The sequence below is a fragment of the Pinus tabuliformis genome, chromosome 2_2 (genome assembly GCF_031772625.1).
Source record: "Pinus tabuliformis cultivar Carrire ecotype Pingquan chromosome 2_2, CPIR1, whole genome shotgun sequence".
In the NCBI taxonomy this organism is placed as follows: Eukaryota; Viridiplantae; Streptophyta; class Pinopsida; order Pinales; family Pinaceae; genus Pinus; species Pinus tabuliformis.
The window spans coordinates 1,026,423,747-1,026,437,812 of NC_142300.1; the positions used below are offsets into that span (position 1 = coordinate 1,026,423,747).

The 14,066-nt window shown below is 39.0% G+C and overlaps 1 protein-coding gene across 1 annotated transcript; it reads left to right on the forward strand.

Annotated features, from left to right (window-relative positions):
* Positions 1–5,360: 5,360 nt before the first annotated feature.
* LOC149196839 (uncharacterized) lies at positions 5,361–6,162 on the forward strand. Its single transcript, XM_089408454.1, has one exon. It carries the CDS (start codon positions 5,419–5,421, stop codon positions 6,160–6,162), a length of 744 nt encoding a protein of 247 aa, XP_089264580.1. The 5' UTR covers positions 5,361–5,418.
* Positions 6,163–14,066: the final 7,904 nt, after the last annotated feature.

The following is a 14,066-nucleotide window of genomic DNA, read 5'->3' on the forward strand; positions in this document are numbered from 1 at the left end:
ATGACTGCATTGAACTCTACTTGTTTCTCATGTTTGCTGGCAATTGTCTCCTGCGACTAAATGATTGTGTCATTATCCACTTTGCAACTTCTAATCTCCACCTTTAAACTTCTCAATGTGGCTGCTATTTCCATAGAGTACTCATCTCTTGGCTGCTCATTTGAAATGTAAGGAGAGTCTTGTGAACTATAATCCACCATTTTTCTAGTCATCTTTATCCTCTTAGTCCTGCAAGCATACCATGTCAGATAAAACAAATATAAACTTAATCAACACACCTTAGTGAAGTTTAGGGGAGGAAATATCGTCAGTGAAATCAATCCAGATTAGCACGATACATTTATATACATAATCATATCAATATAACAACTTCACACATTGTAATACCAACTGCATACCATGAACTCGTGCACAACATCCATTGCCATGACAATGCATGCATAACATAGACACCAATATGCATGCATGACTAAGACATTTTGCCCATTTAGTCCAAGTATTGAACCATGCTCTGATACTACCCTATGGTATCATATATTACCAAAAGAGAGGGGACACCTGCTCTGATACCACCTTGTGGGATCAGATATTACCCAAAGAGAGAAAAACCTGCTTTGATACCACCCTATAACTATCCCTCCCACATTTACCCACTTTTACCGATCTATTGAGGTAAACATGAGACAAAGAGCTACTGTGACATGACCCAACCTCCTAGGTCCCATTAAGGAAGTGGGGCCAAATAATGACCATAAAGTGACCACTTGACACCTCCTACAGGAGCTACAGGCCACTCAAGTGTTGAACAACCACCACAGGTGGCCAAACCCTGAGCTAGACCTCTTTTTATCAGCCCTGGGCTCTGAACCGCTCCCACATCAAGTCATACATTTTGTTGGAAGCCTCCAACCACATGCATAAACCTACCTCCTAGCAATTGCAACCCAAACCTTCCAGTTCAAAGCATGTAGTCCGGGATTCTGAGCCCAAATTCCAGGTCAGTCTCCAGACCAGTACCCAGAACTTAGTGAGGCTTTCCAAAATCATAAGTGACATCAAGACAAATATATTCATACAAAATTATCTCAAAGACTTGACCTAACCATTACAATCATTTTGTTAAACACATTGTGAACATGTAATCTAAAGGTCATGAATGGACATCTGAACATAAGGGTTTGTTACTTTTTTGTAAATCATCACGAAGGTCTAATCCCCTCTCATAATAGTTGATCCAAGTGGATATTGGTAGCCACCCACCTATTCCACTTGGACCCCCACTATTGTACCATTATTTATTTCAGTTTTCATAATTGTAGCACAATTTACTATTTTCGACAGTTTTTCGGGTCCTGAACTTCTTGAGCCATTTTGAGGTCCCAAACGATGTGTTTTTTTAAAATGGGAAAATGTGACTATTTCATTAATTTTTCAGTCAAAAGTTGTAGTCCACAGATAGATATTTTTGATTAGGCATCGTGTGTGTCAAACAAAGATCATATGCCAAAGTTACTACCCCAGGAAGTTGATGTACCAATTTACCACAACGGGGCCCACAATTTTGGTGCCTCATCTCCTAGGGTTACGTTTTTAGATGTTTAGGGTTTCCATTGTTTCTCAATAATAAATAGGCCTTCAAGCCTCATTGTAACATAGTTTAGAGGCATATAGCCACTACATCTTTTCTCATAGATAATCTACCATCGCCCAAGCTAGTTTATTTTCATTTTGTATGTAAGCATCTTTCAGTTTCTTGATATTAATGAAATGAAAATTTATTTCTAATGCATCTTTGTTTTCATGTTTATATATGTATTCTGTTTTTTTCTTGCATAAGTTTGGATCAATGGTATCAGAGCAGTATGCTCTTTCTCAGTTTTTCTTTGCATTTCCCTAACAAGGTTGGGGTATAAGGAGTTAGGGCTCGAACTGGTTGAACATTTACAGGACCGACCTCACAAAACCTGGCGACCTCCCATGGTGGAAGAAAAGAAAAATGAGGGAGTAGGAGTTTCTTTCAAAATATTGCTCAAAGAATCCGTCAAGCAACAAAGGAATGTGATGATGGACAATTTTTCCCAGATCCTTTAATGGATGCTCACAGGTGATGCATCTTCATCCAATAGCCACTCTAGAGGCACCACTCCCTTTAAGGTACAACTTAGCTTTGAAATTCCCATATTTGAAGGCTAGATAGATGCAAACATCGTAGATAGATGGTTAAATATATTGGAAGGATAATTTTTGGTTTATGATTTTTCCAATAGGGAAAAGATTACTTTTGCACTCCTCAAAGCCGCCCCCCATGTCAAGGATTGCTGGAAATCCTACTATGAACAGAGGGACGATAGAGAACCCTCACTATTTTTAGCCACACCCACTTGGAATTATTTCTGAGATTCCATAAAGGAACAATATTTCCCCGTGGGGAGCTATGAGGACAAGTACATACAAAGGACTACACTACGGCAACAACGAGATCAATATGTGCATGAGTTGAAGAATCTTTTCCATACCCTGTGCACAAAGTTGGGTATCAAATATTCTAAGAAACATATGGGGATCAAGTACCATAGTTGTTTGTATAAATACATTCAAGAGGAAATGGAGTTTCTAGACATCTCCTCTCTTGGTGCAACACACCAATATGCTGCCAAGATTGAGCAGAAATTCAGGTAGAAGAAGTGAGACTTTGGATCTACAAACTCAAAGTAGAGTAAAGGCACCCCTAATCCCCAAATCAAAGGGTAGAGCCAGGCTGTGACCCCCAGGAAAGCTCCTCGAAGTTGCAATCCAAGAATAATGGGAATGCGAAGAAAGACATTGACAAGTGGTGTGAGTTCTATAAAAATCCCACTCACAACACGAACAAATGTTGTGCAAAGCAGGCACTAGTGGCCAAGCTAGAAGACTTAGCAATGGATGGATGCTCTTATTATGAGCTAGAACCCGATAACGGAACTAATAGGGAAAGCTGTTGAACCCACTGTGATAGTAGCCACCACCAAGCTCCAGAAGGCAGAACTTGAGGATCTAGAGAAGGGGGAGCACCTCTTCCGCTCGCAGATGTGGGTAAAGGGTTTTCCAGTGCAGTTCATCATTGACAACAGGAGCCAGAAGAACCTAATCTCAGCCAAGGTTGTTAAGAGATTGAATTTTCCAACAACGTCACACCCACAACTATACACTATCTGGTGGCTCCACTAAGGGTGAGATCTCGGTGTCAGCCAGTAGTGCCACCTATCGTATAGCATCAAACCATTTGCAAATGAGGTATGGTGCGATGTTTCCCCTCTGGAAGTCTATGATGTTTTATTAGGTCAGCATACCTATGGAAGTGTCATGTTGTATATGAATCTAGACCTTGTTCTGTTATTATTACTTTGAGTTAGAAATTATAAAGGATACCAGAGGTAGCGCCACCTACCACTTTTTCCTTGATCTTTACTAAATAATCTAGTAAGATCATTTCCTAGAGCAGGAAATTTGTATTCCTTATGATTAGCCCTCAGAACAAGAGGAAGATTGTGGCCACATCCACAACCTCCAGACAGGGTTCCTCCACACGACAACAACAAATGGACAAGGTCGTGGAGGAGTATAGAGATATATTCACCTCACCCATAGGGGTACCCCTACACTATCAAGTTAAGCACTCCATTGATCTGACCCTGGGCGTGCCACTACCCAATGGACTAATCTATTGATGCTCTATTATGGAGAATGATGAAATTAAGAGACAAATTCAAGAGTTGCTACAAAAAGGGCACATCATGCCAAGTTCATCACCCTATGGGAACCCAATCATGTGGGTACATAAGAAGGACAGAACTTAGAGGCTTTGTATTGACTATCGAGTGTTGAATAAGATCACTTTCTGGAATAGGTATCCAACGTCATAGTTTGTTTTCCAATGCTTCATTTCCCTATGAGATAAGTATGGTGAGTTGTAAGCTCACATAGGAACTTGCATGCATCCAGTTGTCATAATTATCCTTATCTCACATTGGGTTTCCTCCATTGCTACATAATGGAGGCTTTCTATGTACATTAACAGAATTTTGTGAGTAATTTTATACTCTTTCATGGAATCAAAGCGGGTTATTCCTGCCCTATTGAATTTTTTTGAGTTTCTTATTTTTATCTTGAACGAGGCTTCTTTTTAAGTGAGGTCTCAAAATATCTTTGAGATCTACAGATATGTCTAGGAGATGATGTTTTTAATCTATCAAATATAAATGGGATTTTTGGGATTTTTTTTCTCTGGTATGATGATTAATTTCCCGTTTGAGCTAGAAATTGTGTGTGGTTGAAACACGTTGGCTTTCTACGAGAGCTGAAAGAGAAGGATGAATTATTCTGTCGTAGATCTTCATGCCTTGCTAAATTATTGTAAGATAAGATACAATCGATGTTATACTAGACTTGCCAGTCTAGTGGTCCCAGATATGAAGATCAACAAAGCTATTTATGGACCCCGTGAGCATTATTTTATATATGCACCAACATCCAACATTTTTAGATGGACTATTTCTCTGTGATCATGTGTGTTGAGGAGAGATCGCAGTTTGATTAGGCCTGCTGTTATCACTGAAAAATCTGTTGTAAAAAAATTTTAGCCTAGCTTAAAGACAGGGTGTTTTCGCAGCACATAAATCCGTTAGCAGTTTCGCAGCGCCATCTTTTTTAGTGATTTCGTAGCGAAAACACTGACCTTGCACTGGCTGCGCTGCGAAATTGGGAAATGATAGATATCTAAGGTGGTCTGATGGTTGTGAAAGCATTTTTCAGAAAGCAACCTGATGTGCTTTGTATCTTAGGCTAGTGCAAAGACCTAAGAAATTCTTTTGATGTCTAACAAGGCAGTAAAGAGTTTGTAGTGGTTGACAGAATATTTCATTGTGATTGGTTTTAGAGCTAAATGTGTAGCTCTGGTTGAATGTACATGGCTGCTATTCTCCAGCCACTTGGTGAATATCCCGTTGCCTCTTTAGCAGTAGATTTGTCAAGATTGTGCACTTGAAACATAATCATCTCTATTAAACACCTCTGTGGTAGCACCTTTAATTCTATCATTAGGGCGGTGCTGATGTTACACCAATGCAGAAGCGTGTCAGATATGGGAGCTTTTCTAAAAACAGCTGTTAGTTCGATATGCCAATGCAATATCTAAAGGTAATATTAGAGGATGACCGTCATTATGAAGTTGATCTTTGGGTTAGTGCGCAAGAAACTTTCTGAACCAAAGAAGGAGCAGAGTGTCAAGGCCTCTACGCCAAAGACACCAAAGACGCCAGTAACTCCTGGATCGAAGACAATTTTGAAATCAGATTCAATCCTGTTGAGCAGGCCACTGCGTGTTCAAGTTCGTTTGGAGACATCGAATTTGACAGTGATAATGATGGTCCAGGCTCTGGAATGTGTGATGATTCTGAAGTAGAATCAGAGTTGCGTAATGGTAATGGAGCTGCAACTTCTGTAGAAGTTGATGCAAGTGGATTAATGAAGAGGAAGAAGGCATTGACACCTGAGTGGAAAGATTATAGACACCATATTGAATGGCATTGCCAATGGCTTGAATTGCGGATTAGAGAACTTTTATGTCGGGCTTCCAAATACGACTACTTACTTGAAGATATTCAAGCAAGAAAGCCATGGAAGGATGAGCAGCAAGCTGTGAAGGCATTTACAGCAAGATCTTCCCCTTTAATAGATAAAGTTCACAGGCACCGGATTTTGCAGCGCAGGCGAAGGAAGAAAGTTGAAAATGTGGTGGAGTTGTCTTTGGATATCTCTCATCATCCCTTGTCTTCTTTATATGAGAAGAAGAAAAGATTGGAAGTGGATGGAGTCTCAATTGATAATGATTCTAACAGCATGAAAATTACAAGTACTGTGAATAACAACAGATTAGAGGAGAATGATTTCAAGGATCATTTAACAGGGACAGAATCCAAGGATGGAGAAAAATCTGTAGAGCAGTTGTTATGGCAAATTGAAACCTTACAATCACGTATGCTGAAGATGAAAAATCAACTAAGCAGATATAAGTCTAGAAAAGCTGTGAAATACTCTGCTAGGAACATTTCAAACATTTCTCGAAAGCTAAGGCCTCAAAAGGGGTGTTTCAAGCCCCTGTTTTCTCTCCAGTTAACTCAATGAAGGTAGAAACACCAATTGAGAGAGGCTCGAAGTTGCAAATGGAGCCTAATCTCTCTTGTCAACGCAGTTCCAAGTTTTATAACTCCGACTTGGTTATGTCATGAAATGTAACCTCATCTTTTGTTGAACCGGCTCAGCATGACTTCAATGAATACCCCAACTGCCAATTATTTGATACTGATATGATATTAGATCAGCCAGAGAGGGAAGACTCCAGTGATGAAGTAACAAAGGACAGTCAATCTGTTGCAAAGCATGCAGCATGTCTTGATGAGGCAGCAAAAGTCTTACAAAAAGTTTTTGATAGAAGCAGGTGAGCTGAAGGAAAATAGTGAAGTCCAGGTTGATGAGTTGTGCAAAACCTTACTGTGTCGGTCATTCACAAGAGAGAGCCTTAAGGTATTCCCTAAAAATGTTCTTCACGCTCTTGTCTAACTTGTGAGAAATGAAGAAGCACCGTTAGCGCTGGAAAGGAGGCATTCTTGTGGAAATATGTACAATGAAGCAGATAGAAAATACAAGTGTCCTTCAAATCATGAATCAGTGGGTATACTTGATCAAACAGTTACAGACACAACAGTTACTCCTCAGCATGTTAAAAATAGTGATCTGGTTGATCTAAAACTTAGTGTTGATATTGGAGGAGTTGTAAAGGAGCGAAACATTGATTGTGAATTTTTGTGCCCTGTTTGTTCCATAAAGTGTGATCTATTTCCTTTTTGGAAGGGAAGATTAGAAAATACATCTGACACAGAATCCAGAGATACTCTGCAGAAACATCTCAAATCTGCAAATCATTGTCATGGATGAGACAGAGATAAAAAATATAAAAAGGGCATCGATTTTGTGTGCTTCAGTTCTCAATAATTATGTTAGGCCTAAGCTTGAGGTGATCTTTGATGAAGAATACAGAGAATGTGATTCTGAAATCCAGCATAGCAAAGGTGAAACTGAAGAATGGCAACAGAAGCTATTCAATTTTATGAGGAGTTTAGAGGAAGACTGTGTTTTTTAAATCACACAGCAGTTTCGTAGCGCGCTACGAAACTGCTGTAGGTGGCGTTTTCAAAGCAGACAAACAGTTTGGTGAGATGATCAGGAAATTTGAAAGAGAGACACCCGTCCATCAATACAGCCTACAGCACATCCAAGATGTGGCAGTCCGCTCTATTTTGGTTAATTAAAGGTTAAAAGCATACTCCTTTGGATTCGAATATGTTGAGGCAAACCAAGGACCGACAAGCAGGAATAGTTTCCTACATTTCAGGGTGTTAGAAAACATGTTATATTAAAGGCTAGCAAGAAACTGCAGACACCTATCACAGCCAAACTAAAAGAATCCATTTGTCAGAGGATGAACCTATTCTCTCCTTTTTCTCGTAGGAGCACCATCTTGGTTGTAATAAATGCCATTTCTAGCATGATGTAGAATTAGAGTTTTAATTGTTTTAGGACTCTTTGTAATCACAGCGCAATACCTTTGTATTCAATAAGTTTGTTTAGATAGAGATAGGGCAATTAATGATAGGATTTCGAGCTCTCCCCTCATGCTTGTTGAGGAGACTCATGGTAGTTTAATTTTGGTTTTCCTATATATAGGAGAAACTCTGATGTAAACAGGGTTGGAGATTTTATACAAAAACAGAGTTTTATTTGGGCCAATGTAATAGACTTATTACAGTAATAGTAAAACAGCTGTTGTTTCTTCTCAAGATTCTCAATGGATTATATTGTTCAAATGTGATGGTGTTTTATTTTCTTAATGTTCTTTTACAACCTTGTTATAGCACAATCACTCAGAATTCATATCTTATGATTTGACTTCCTGTGTGTTTGGCAAGCTGTGGTTTTTGTGAAGTATGTTTGAACATTTAATGCAAAGAGCCTTGACTTCCATGAAATGACTGTGCTTTTGTTTACTAAGTGTGTGAGACTCCATAGCCCAATGAAGACCAATTTGATATATGTCCAACCAGCTTAAAATTCATCTACTGTTTAAAGAGATTAGCCATCTTTTCTTGTCCTTAATGCATATTAAAAATCTGTGAGAGAGCCCTCTCTGACTAAGGAGGCTAACCTTAGTCTAAAGCCTGGTCTGAAACAGTTACATGAAATCTTGCTTGGTTGCAGCCCTTAGTACTGATTTTGTGATAACATTTTGGTGCGTCTGCCGGGAGCCTGAAGCTTACTCTTTCCCGAAATTTGAAGATTGGATTTCTGAAGGTAGCAGGAGTTCAAAATGATTTTCGAGGCTGCAAAACTACCTTGGCGACTCCATTGTTGAAGAATTCAAGGTTTATACATTCATGGTGATTCCACTGGAGTTATGAAGGACCCAGAAGCTGCCATTCTTTGTTCAAGGTATGCATGCATAGATTTCTCAGGAATTCATGGTTTCCCAAATCATTTTCCCAAGGATGCATATTTTCTAAGGAATGGTCCCAAATACAACGGAGAAGATTTGAGTTTAACCTTGAATCATATATCAGATTTTTGTGAATTTTTAGAGCTTCTGAGAGTTAAACATGAGGATGTTTGTATAAGGTTATTCTATGATTCACTTCAAGGGAAGTGCAAACAGTGGGTTGAATGCTTTCCTGCCAAATCCATTAAGTCATTTCAAGACCTTTGGCTCATGTTTTTGGAGGAATGGATAGATAGGTCAGAGTTGGTGGCAGACTCTCCCTCAGTTGAAGGTTTCAAACAATGGAATGATGATCATAGTAAAGAAGAAACAAATGAATCTTTTTCTTTGTCATTATCCTCATATCTAAAATCCTTTGACTGCAAGTCAGAGGATAAGATGAAATTTTTTGATGAATTTGCCAAAGACATTGAGAAAGAAATTGAAGGTTTAGAAGGACAAATTCAGGCATACAGTTTTCATGATCATGATCATTATTCTCAGAAATTTTCTATGGCAGAACGCAAGGAGACTATGCTGGTTCCTTTCTCTTTCACGATTGAGGAACTGAACACTGTGGTTGAAGGTCATCTTGCACAGCCGGAAAGTTACAAGAGAAATCAAGCTGATCATCTATTCTGGGATCCTGTAGCTGATTACATGGAAGAGTTTTACTCTCCAGTATTTCAGTTTTTCAAAGAAGATCAGAGACAATTTCAGTGGCAGCGGTCATCACACTATCATATTGGTTTTGAACTCCGATGCAGTCAAAGAAGTCAAATATCAGATAAAACAGAGGATTGGTTACATTGGAAATTTCATATTGATTGAGCAGAAAGAAGTTGAAATGGTTAGGGTAGGTAGGTAGAGGTAAATGCAAATAAGCTCAAGGTTAACTGAGCATTTTTTTTAGTAGATGTAGCTTTCTTTCTCCTACAGTCATGCTGGTCAAGCAAATTTCTGTTTGTCAAATAAATTCTATGAGGCACTGGAGCTGCAGGTTCTTAGTGCACCACAAGGGCACACTATCCCAAGTGGAGCCGCTGTTATCACTGAAAAGTCTGTTGTAAAAAATTTTTAGCCTAGCTTAAAGACAGGGTGTTTTCGCAGCACATAAATCCGTTAGCAGTTTCGCAGCGCCATCTTTTTTAGTGATTTCGTAGCGAAAACACTGACCTTGCACTGGCTGCGCTGCGAAATTGGGAAATGACAGATATCTAAGGTGGTCTGATGGCTGTGAAAGCATTTTTCAGAAAGCAACCTGATGTGCTTTGTATCTTAGGCTAGTGCAAAGACCTAAGAAATTCTTTTGATGTCTAACAAGGCAGTAAAGAGTTTGTAGTGGTTGACAGAATATTTCATTGTGATTGGTTTTAGAGCTAAATGTGTAGCTCTGGTTGAATGTACATGGCTGCTATTCTCCAGCCACTTGGTGAATATCCCGTTGCCTCTTTAGCAGTAGATTTGTCAAGATTGTGCACTTGAAACATAATCATCTCTATTAAACACCTCTGTGGTAGCACCTTTAATTCTATCATTAGGGCGGTGCTGATGTTACACCAATGCAGAAGCGTGTCAGATATGGGAGCTTTTCTAAAAACAGCTGTTAGTTCGATATGCCAATGCAATATCTAAAGGTAATATTAGAGGATGACCGTCATTATGAAGTTGATCTTTGGGTTAGTGCGCAAGAAACTTTCTGAACCAAAGAAGGAGCAGAGTGTCAAGGCCTCTACGCCAAAGACACCAAAGACGCCAGTAACTCCTGGATCGAAGACAATTTTGAAATCAGATTCAATCCTGTTGAGCAGGCCACTGCGTGTTCAAGTTCGTTTGGAGACATCGAATTTGACAGTGATAATGATGGTCCAGGCTCTGGAATGTGTGATGCTTCTGAAGTAGAATCAGAGTTGCGTAATGGTAATGGAGCTGCAACTTCTGTAGAAGTTGATGCAAGTGGATTAATGAAGAGGAAGAAGGCATTGACACCTGAGTGGAAAGATTATAGACACCATATTGAATGGCGTTGCCAATGGCTTGAATTGCGGATTAGAGAACTTTTATGTCGGGCTTCCAAATACGACTACTTACTTGAAGATATTCAAGCAAGAAAGCCATGGAAGGATGAGCAGCAAGCTGTGAAGGCATTTACAGCAAGATCTTCCCCTTTAATAGATAAAGTTCACAGGCACCGGATTTTGCAGCGCAGGCGAAGGAAGAAAGTTGAAAATGTGGTGGAGTTGTCTTTGGATATCTCTCATCATCCCTTGTCTTCTTTATATGAGAAGAAGAAAAGATTGGAAGCGGATGGAGTCTCAATTGATAATGATTCTAACAGCATGAAAATTACAAGTACTGTGAATAACAACAGATTAGAGGAGAATGATTTCAAGGATCATTTAACAGGGACAGAATCCAAGGATGGAGAAAAATCTGTAGAGCAGTTGTTATGGCAAATTGAAACCTTACAATCACGTATGCTGAAGATGAAAAATCAACTAAGCAGATATAAGTCTAGAAAAGCTGTGAAATACTCTGCTAGGAACATTTCAAACATTTCTCGAAAGCTAAGGCCTCAAAAGGGGTGTTTCAAGCCCCTGTTTTCTCTCCAGTTAACTCAATGAAGGTAGAAACACCAATTGAGAGAGGCTCGAAGTTGCAAATGGAGCCTAATCTCTCTTGTCAACGCAATTCCAAGTTTTATAACTCCGACTTGGTTATGTCATGAAATGTAACCTCATCTTTTGTTGAACCGGCTCAGCATGACTTCAATGAATACCCCAAGTGCCAATTGTTTGATACTGATATGATATTAGATCAGCCAGAGAGGGAAGACTCCAGTGATGAAGTAACAAAGGACAGTCAATCTGTTGCAAAGCATGCAGCATGTCTTGATGAGGCAGCAAAAGTCTTACAAAAAGTTTTTGATAGAAGCAGGTGAGCTGAAGGAAAATAGTGAAGTCCAGGTTGATGAGTTGTGCAAAACCTTACTGTGTCGGTCATTCACAAGAGAGAGCCTTAAGGTATTCCCTAAAAATGTTCTTCACGCTCTTGTCTAACTTGTGAGAAATGAAGAAGCACCGTTAGCGCTGGAAAGGAGGCATTCTTGTGGAAATATGTACAATGAAGCAGATAGAAAATACAAGTGTCTTTCAAATCATGAATCAGTGGGTATACTTGATCAAACAGTTACAGACACAACAGTTACTCCTCAGCATGTTAACAATAGTGATCTGGTTGATCTAAAACTTAGTGTTGATATTGGAGGAGTTGTAAAGGAGCGAAACATTGATTGTGAATTTTTGTGCCCTGTTTGTTCCATAAAGTGTGATCTATTTCCTTTTTGGAAGGGAAGATTAGAAAATACATCTGACACAGAATCCAGAGATACTCTGCAGAAACATCTCAAATCTGCAAATCATTGTCATGGATGAGACAGAGATAAAAAATATAAAAAGGGCATCGATTTTGTGTGCTTCAGTTCTCAATAATTATGTTAGGCCTAAGCTTGAGGTGATCTTTGATGAAGAATACAGAGAATGTGATTCTGAAATCCAGCATAGCAAAGGTGAAACTGAAGAATGGCAACAACAGCTATTCAATTTTATGAGGAGTTTAGAGGAAGACTGTGTTTTTTAAATCACACAGCAGTTTCGTAGTGCGCTACGAAACTGCTGTAGGTGGCGTTTTCAAAGCAGACAAACAGTTTGGTGAGATGATCAGGAAATTTGAAAGAGAGACACCTGTCCATCAATACAGCCTACAGCACATCCAAGATGTGGCAGTCCGCTCTATTTTGGTTAATTAAAGGTTAAAAGCATACTCCTTTGGATTCGAATATGTTGAGGCAAACCAAGGACCGACAAGCAGGAATAGTTTCCTACATTTCAGGGTGTTGGAAAACATGTTATATTAAAGGCTAGAAAGAAACTGCAGACACCTGTCACAGCCAAACTAAAAGAAGCCATTTGTCAAAGGATGAACCTATTCTCTCCTTTTTCTCGTAGGAGCACCATCTTGGTTGTAATAAATGCCATTTCCAGCATGATGTAGAATTAGAGTCTTAATTGTTTTAGGACTCTTTGTAATCACAGCGCAATACCTTTGTATTCAATAAGTTTGTTTAGATAGAGATAGGGCAATTAATGATAGGATTTCGAGCTCTCCTCTCATGCTTGTTGAGGAGACTCATGGTAGTTTAATTTTGGTTTTCCTATATATAGGAGAAACTCTGATGTAAACAGGGTTGGAGATTTTATACAAAAACAGAGTTTTATTTGGGCCAATGTAATAGACTTATTACAGTAATAGTAAAACAGCTGTTGTTTCTTCTCAAGATTCTCAATGGATTATATTGTTCAAATGTGATGGTGTTTTATTTTCTTAATGTTCTTTTACAGCCTTGTTATAGCACAATCACTCAGAATTCATATCTTATGCTCTGACTTCCTGTGTGTTTGGCAAGCTGTGGTTTTTGTGAAGTATGTTTGAACATTTAATGCAAAGAGCCTTGACTTCCATGAAATGACTGTGCTTTTGTTTACTAAGTGTGTGAGACTCCATAGCCCAATGAAGACCAATTTGATATGTGTCCAACCAGCTTAAAATTCATCTACTGTTTAAAGAGATTAGCCATCTTTTCTTGTCCTTAATGCATATTAAAAATCTGTGAGAGAGCCCTCTCTGACTAAGGAGGCTAACCTTAGTCTAAAGCCTGGTCTGAAACAGTTACATGAAATCTTGCTTGGTTGCAGCCCTTAGTACTGATTTTGTGATAACATTTTGGTGCGTCTGCCGGGAGCCTGAAGCTTACTCTTTCCCGAAATTTGAAGATTGGATTTCTGAAGGTAGCAGGAGTTCAAAATGATTTTCGAGGCTGCAAAACTACCTTGGCGACTCCATTGTTGAAGAATTCAAGGTTTATACATTCATGGTGATTCCACTGGAGTTATGAAGGACCCAGAAGCTGCCATTCTTTGTTCAAGGTATGCATGCATAGATTTCTCAGGAATTCATGGTTTCCCAAATCATTTTCCCAAGGATGCATATTTTCTAAGGAATGGTCCCAAATACAACGGAGAAGATTTGAGTTTAACCTTGAATCATATATCAGATTTTTGTGAATTTTTAGAGCTTCTGAGAGTTAAACATGAGGATGTTTGTATAAGGTTATTCTATGATTCACTTCAAGGGAAGTGCAAACAGTGGGTTGAATGCTTTCCTGCCAAATCCATTAAGTCATTTCAAGACCTTTGGCTCATGTTTTTGGAGGAATGGATAGATAGGTCAGAGTTGGTGGCAGACTCTCCCTCAGTTGAAGGTTTCAAACAATGGAATGATGATCATAGTAAAGAAGAAACAAATGAATCTTTTTCTTTGTCATTATCCTCATATCTAAAATCCTTTTACTGCAAGTCAGAGGATAAGATGAAATTTTTTGATGAATTTGCCAGAGACATTGAGAGAGAAATTGAAGGTTTAGAAGGACAAATTCAGGCAT

Bases quoted from the DNA above. Each gene is read 5' to 3' on its own strand.
- LOC149196839 (XM_089408454.1), top strand. From the start codon at position 5,419: ATGTGTGATGATTCTGAAGTAGAATCAGAGTTGCGTAATGGTAATGGA.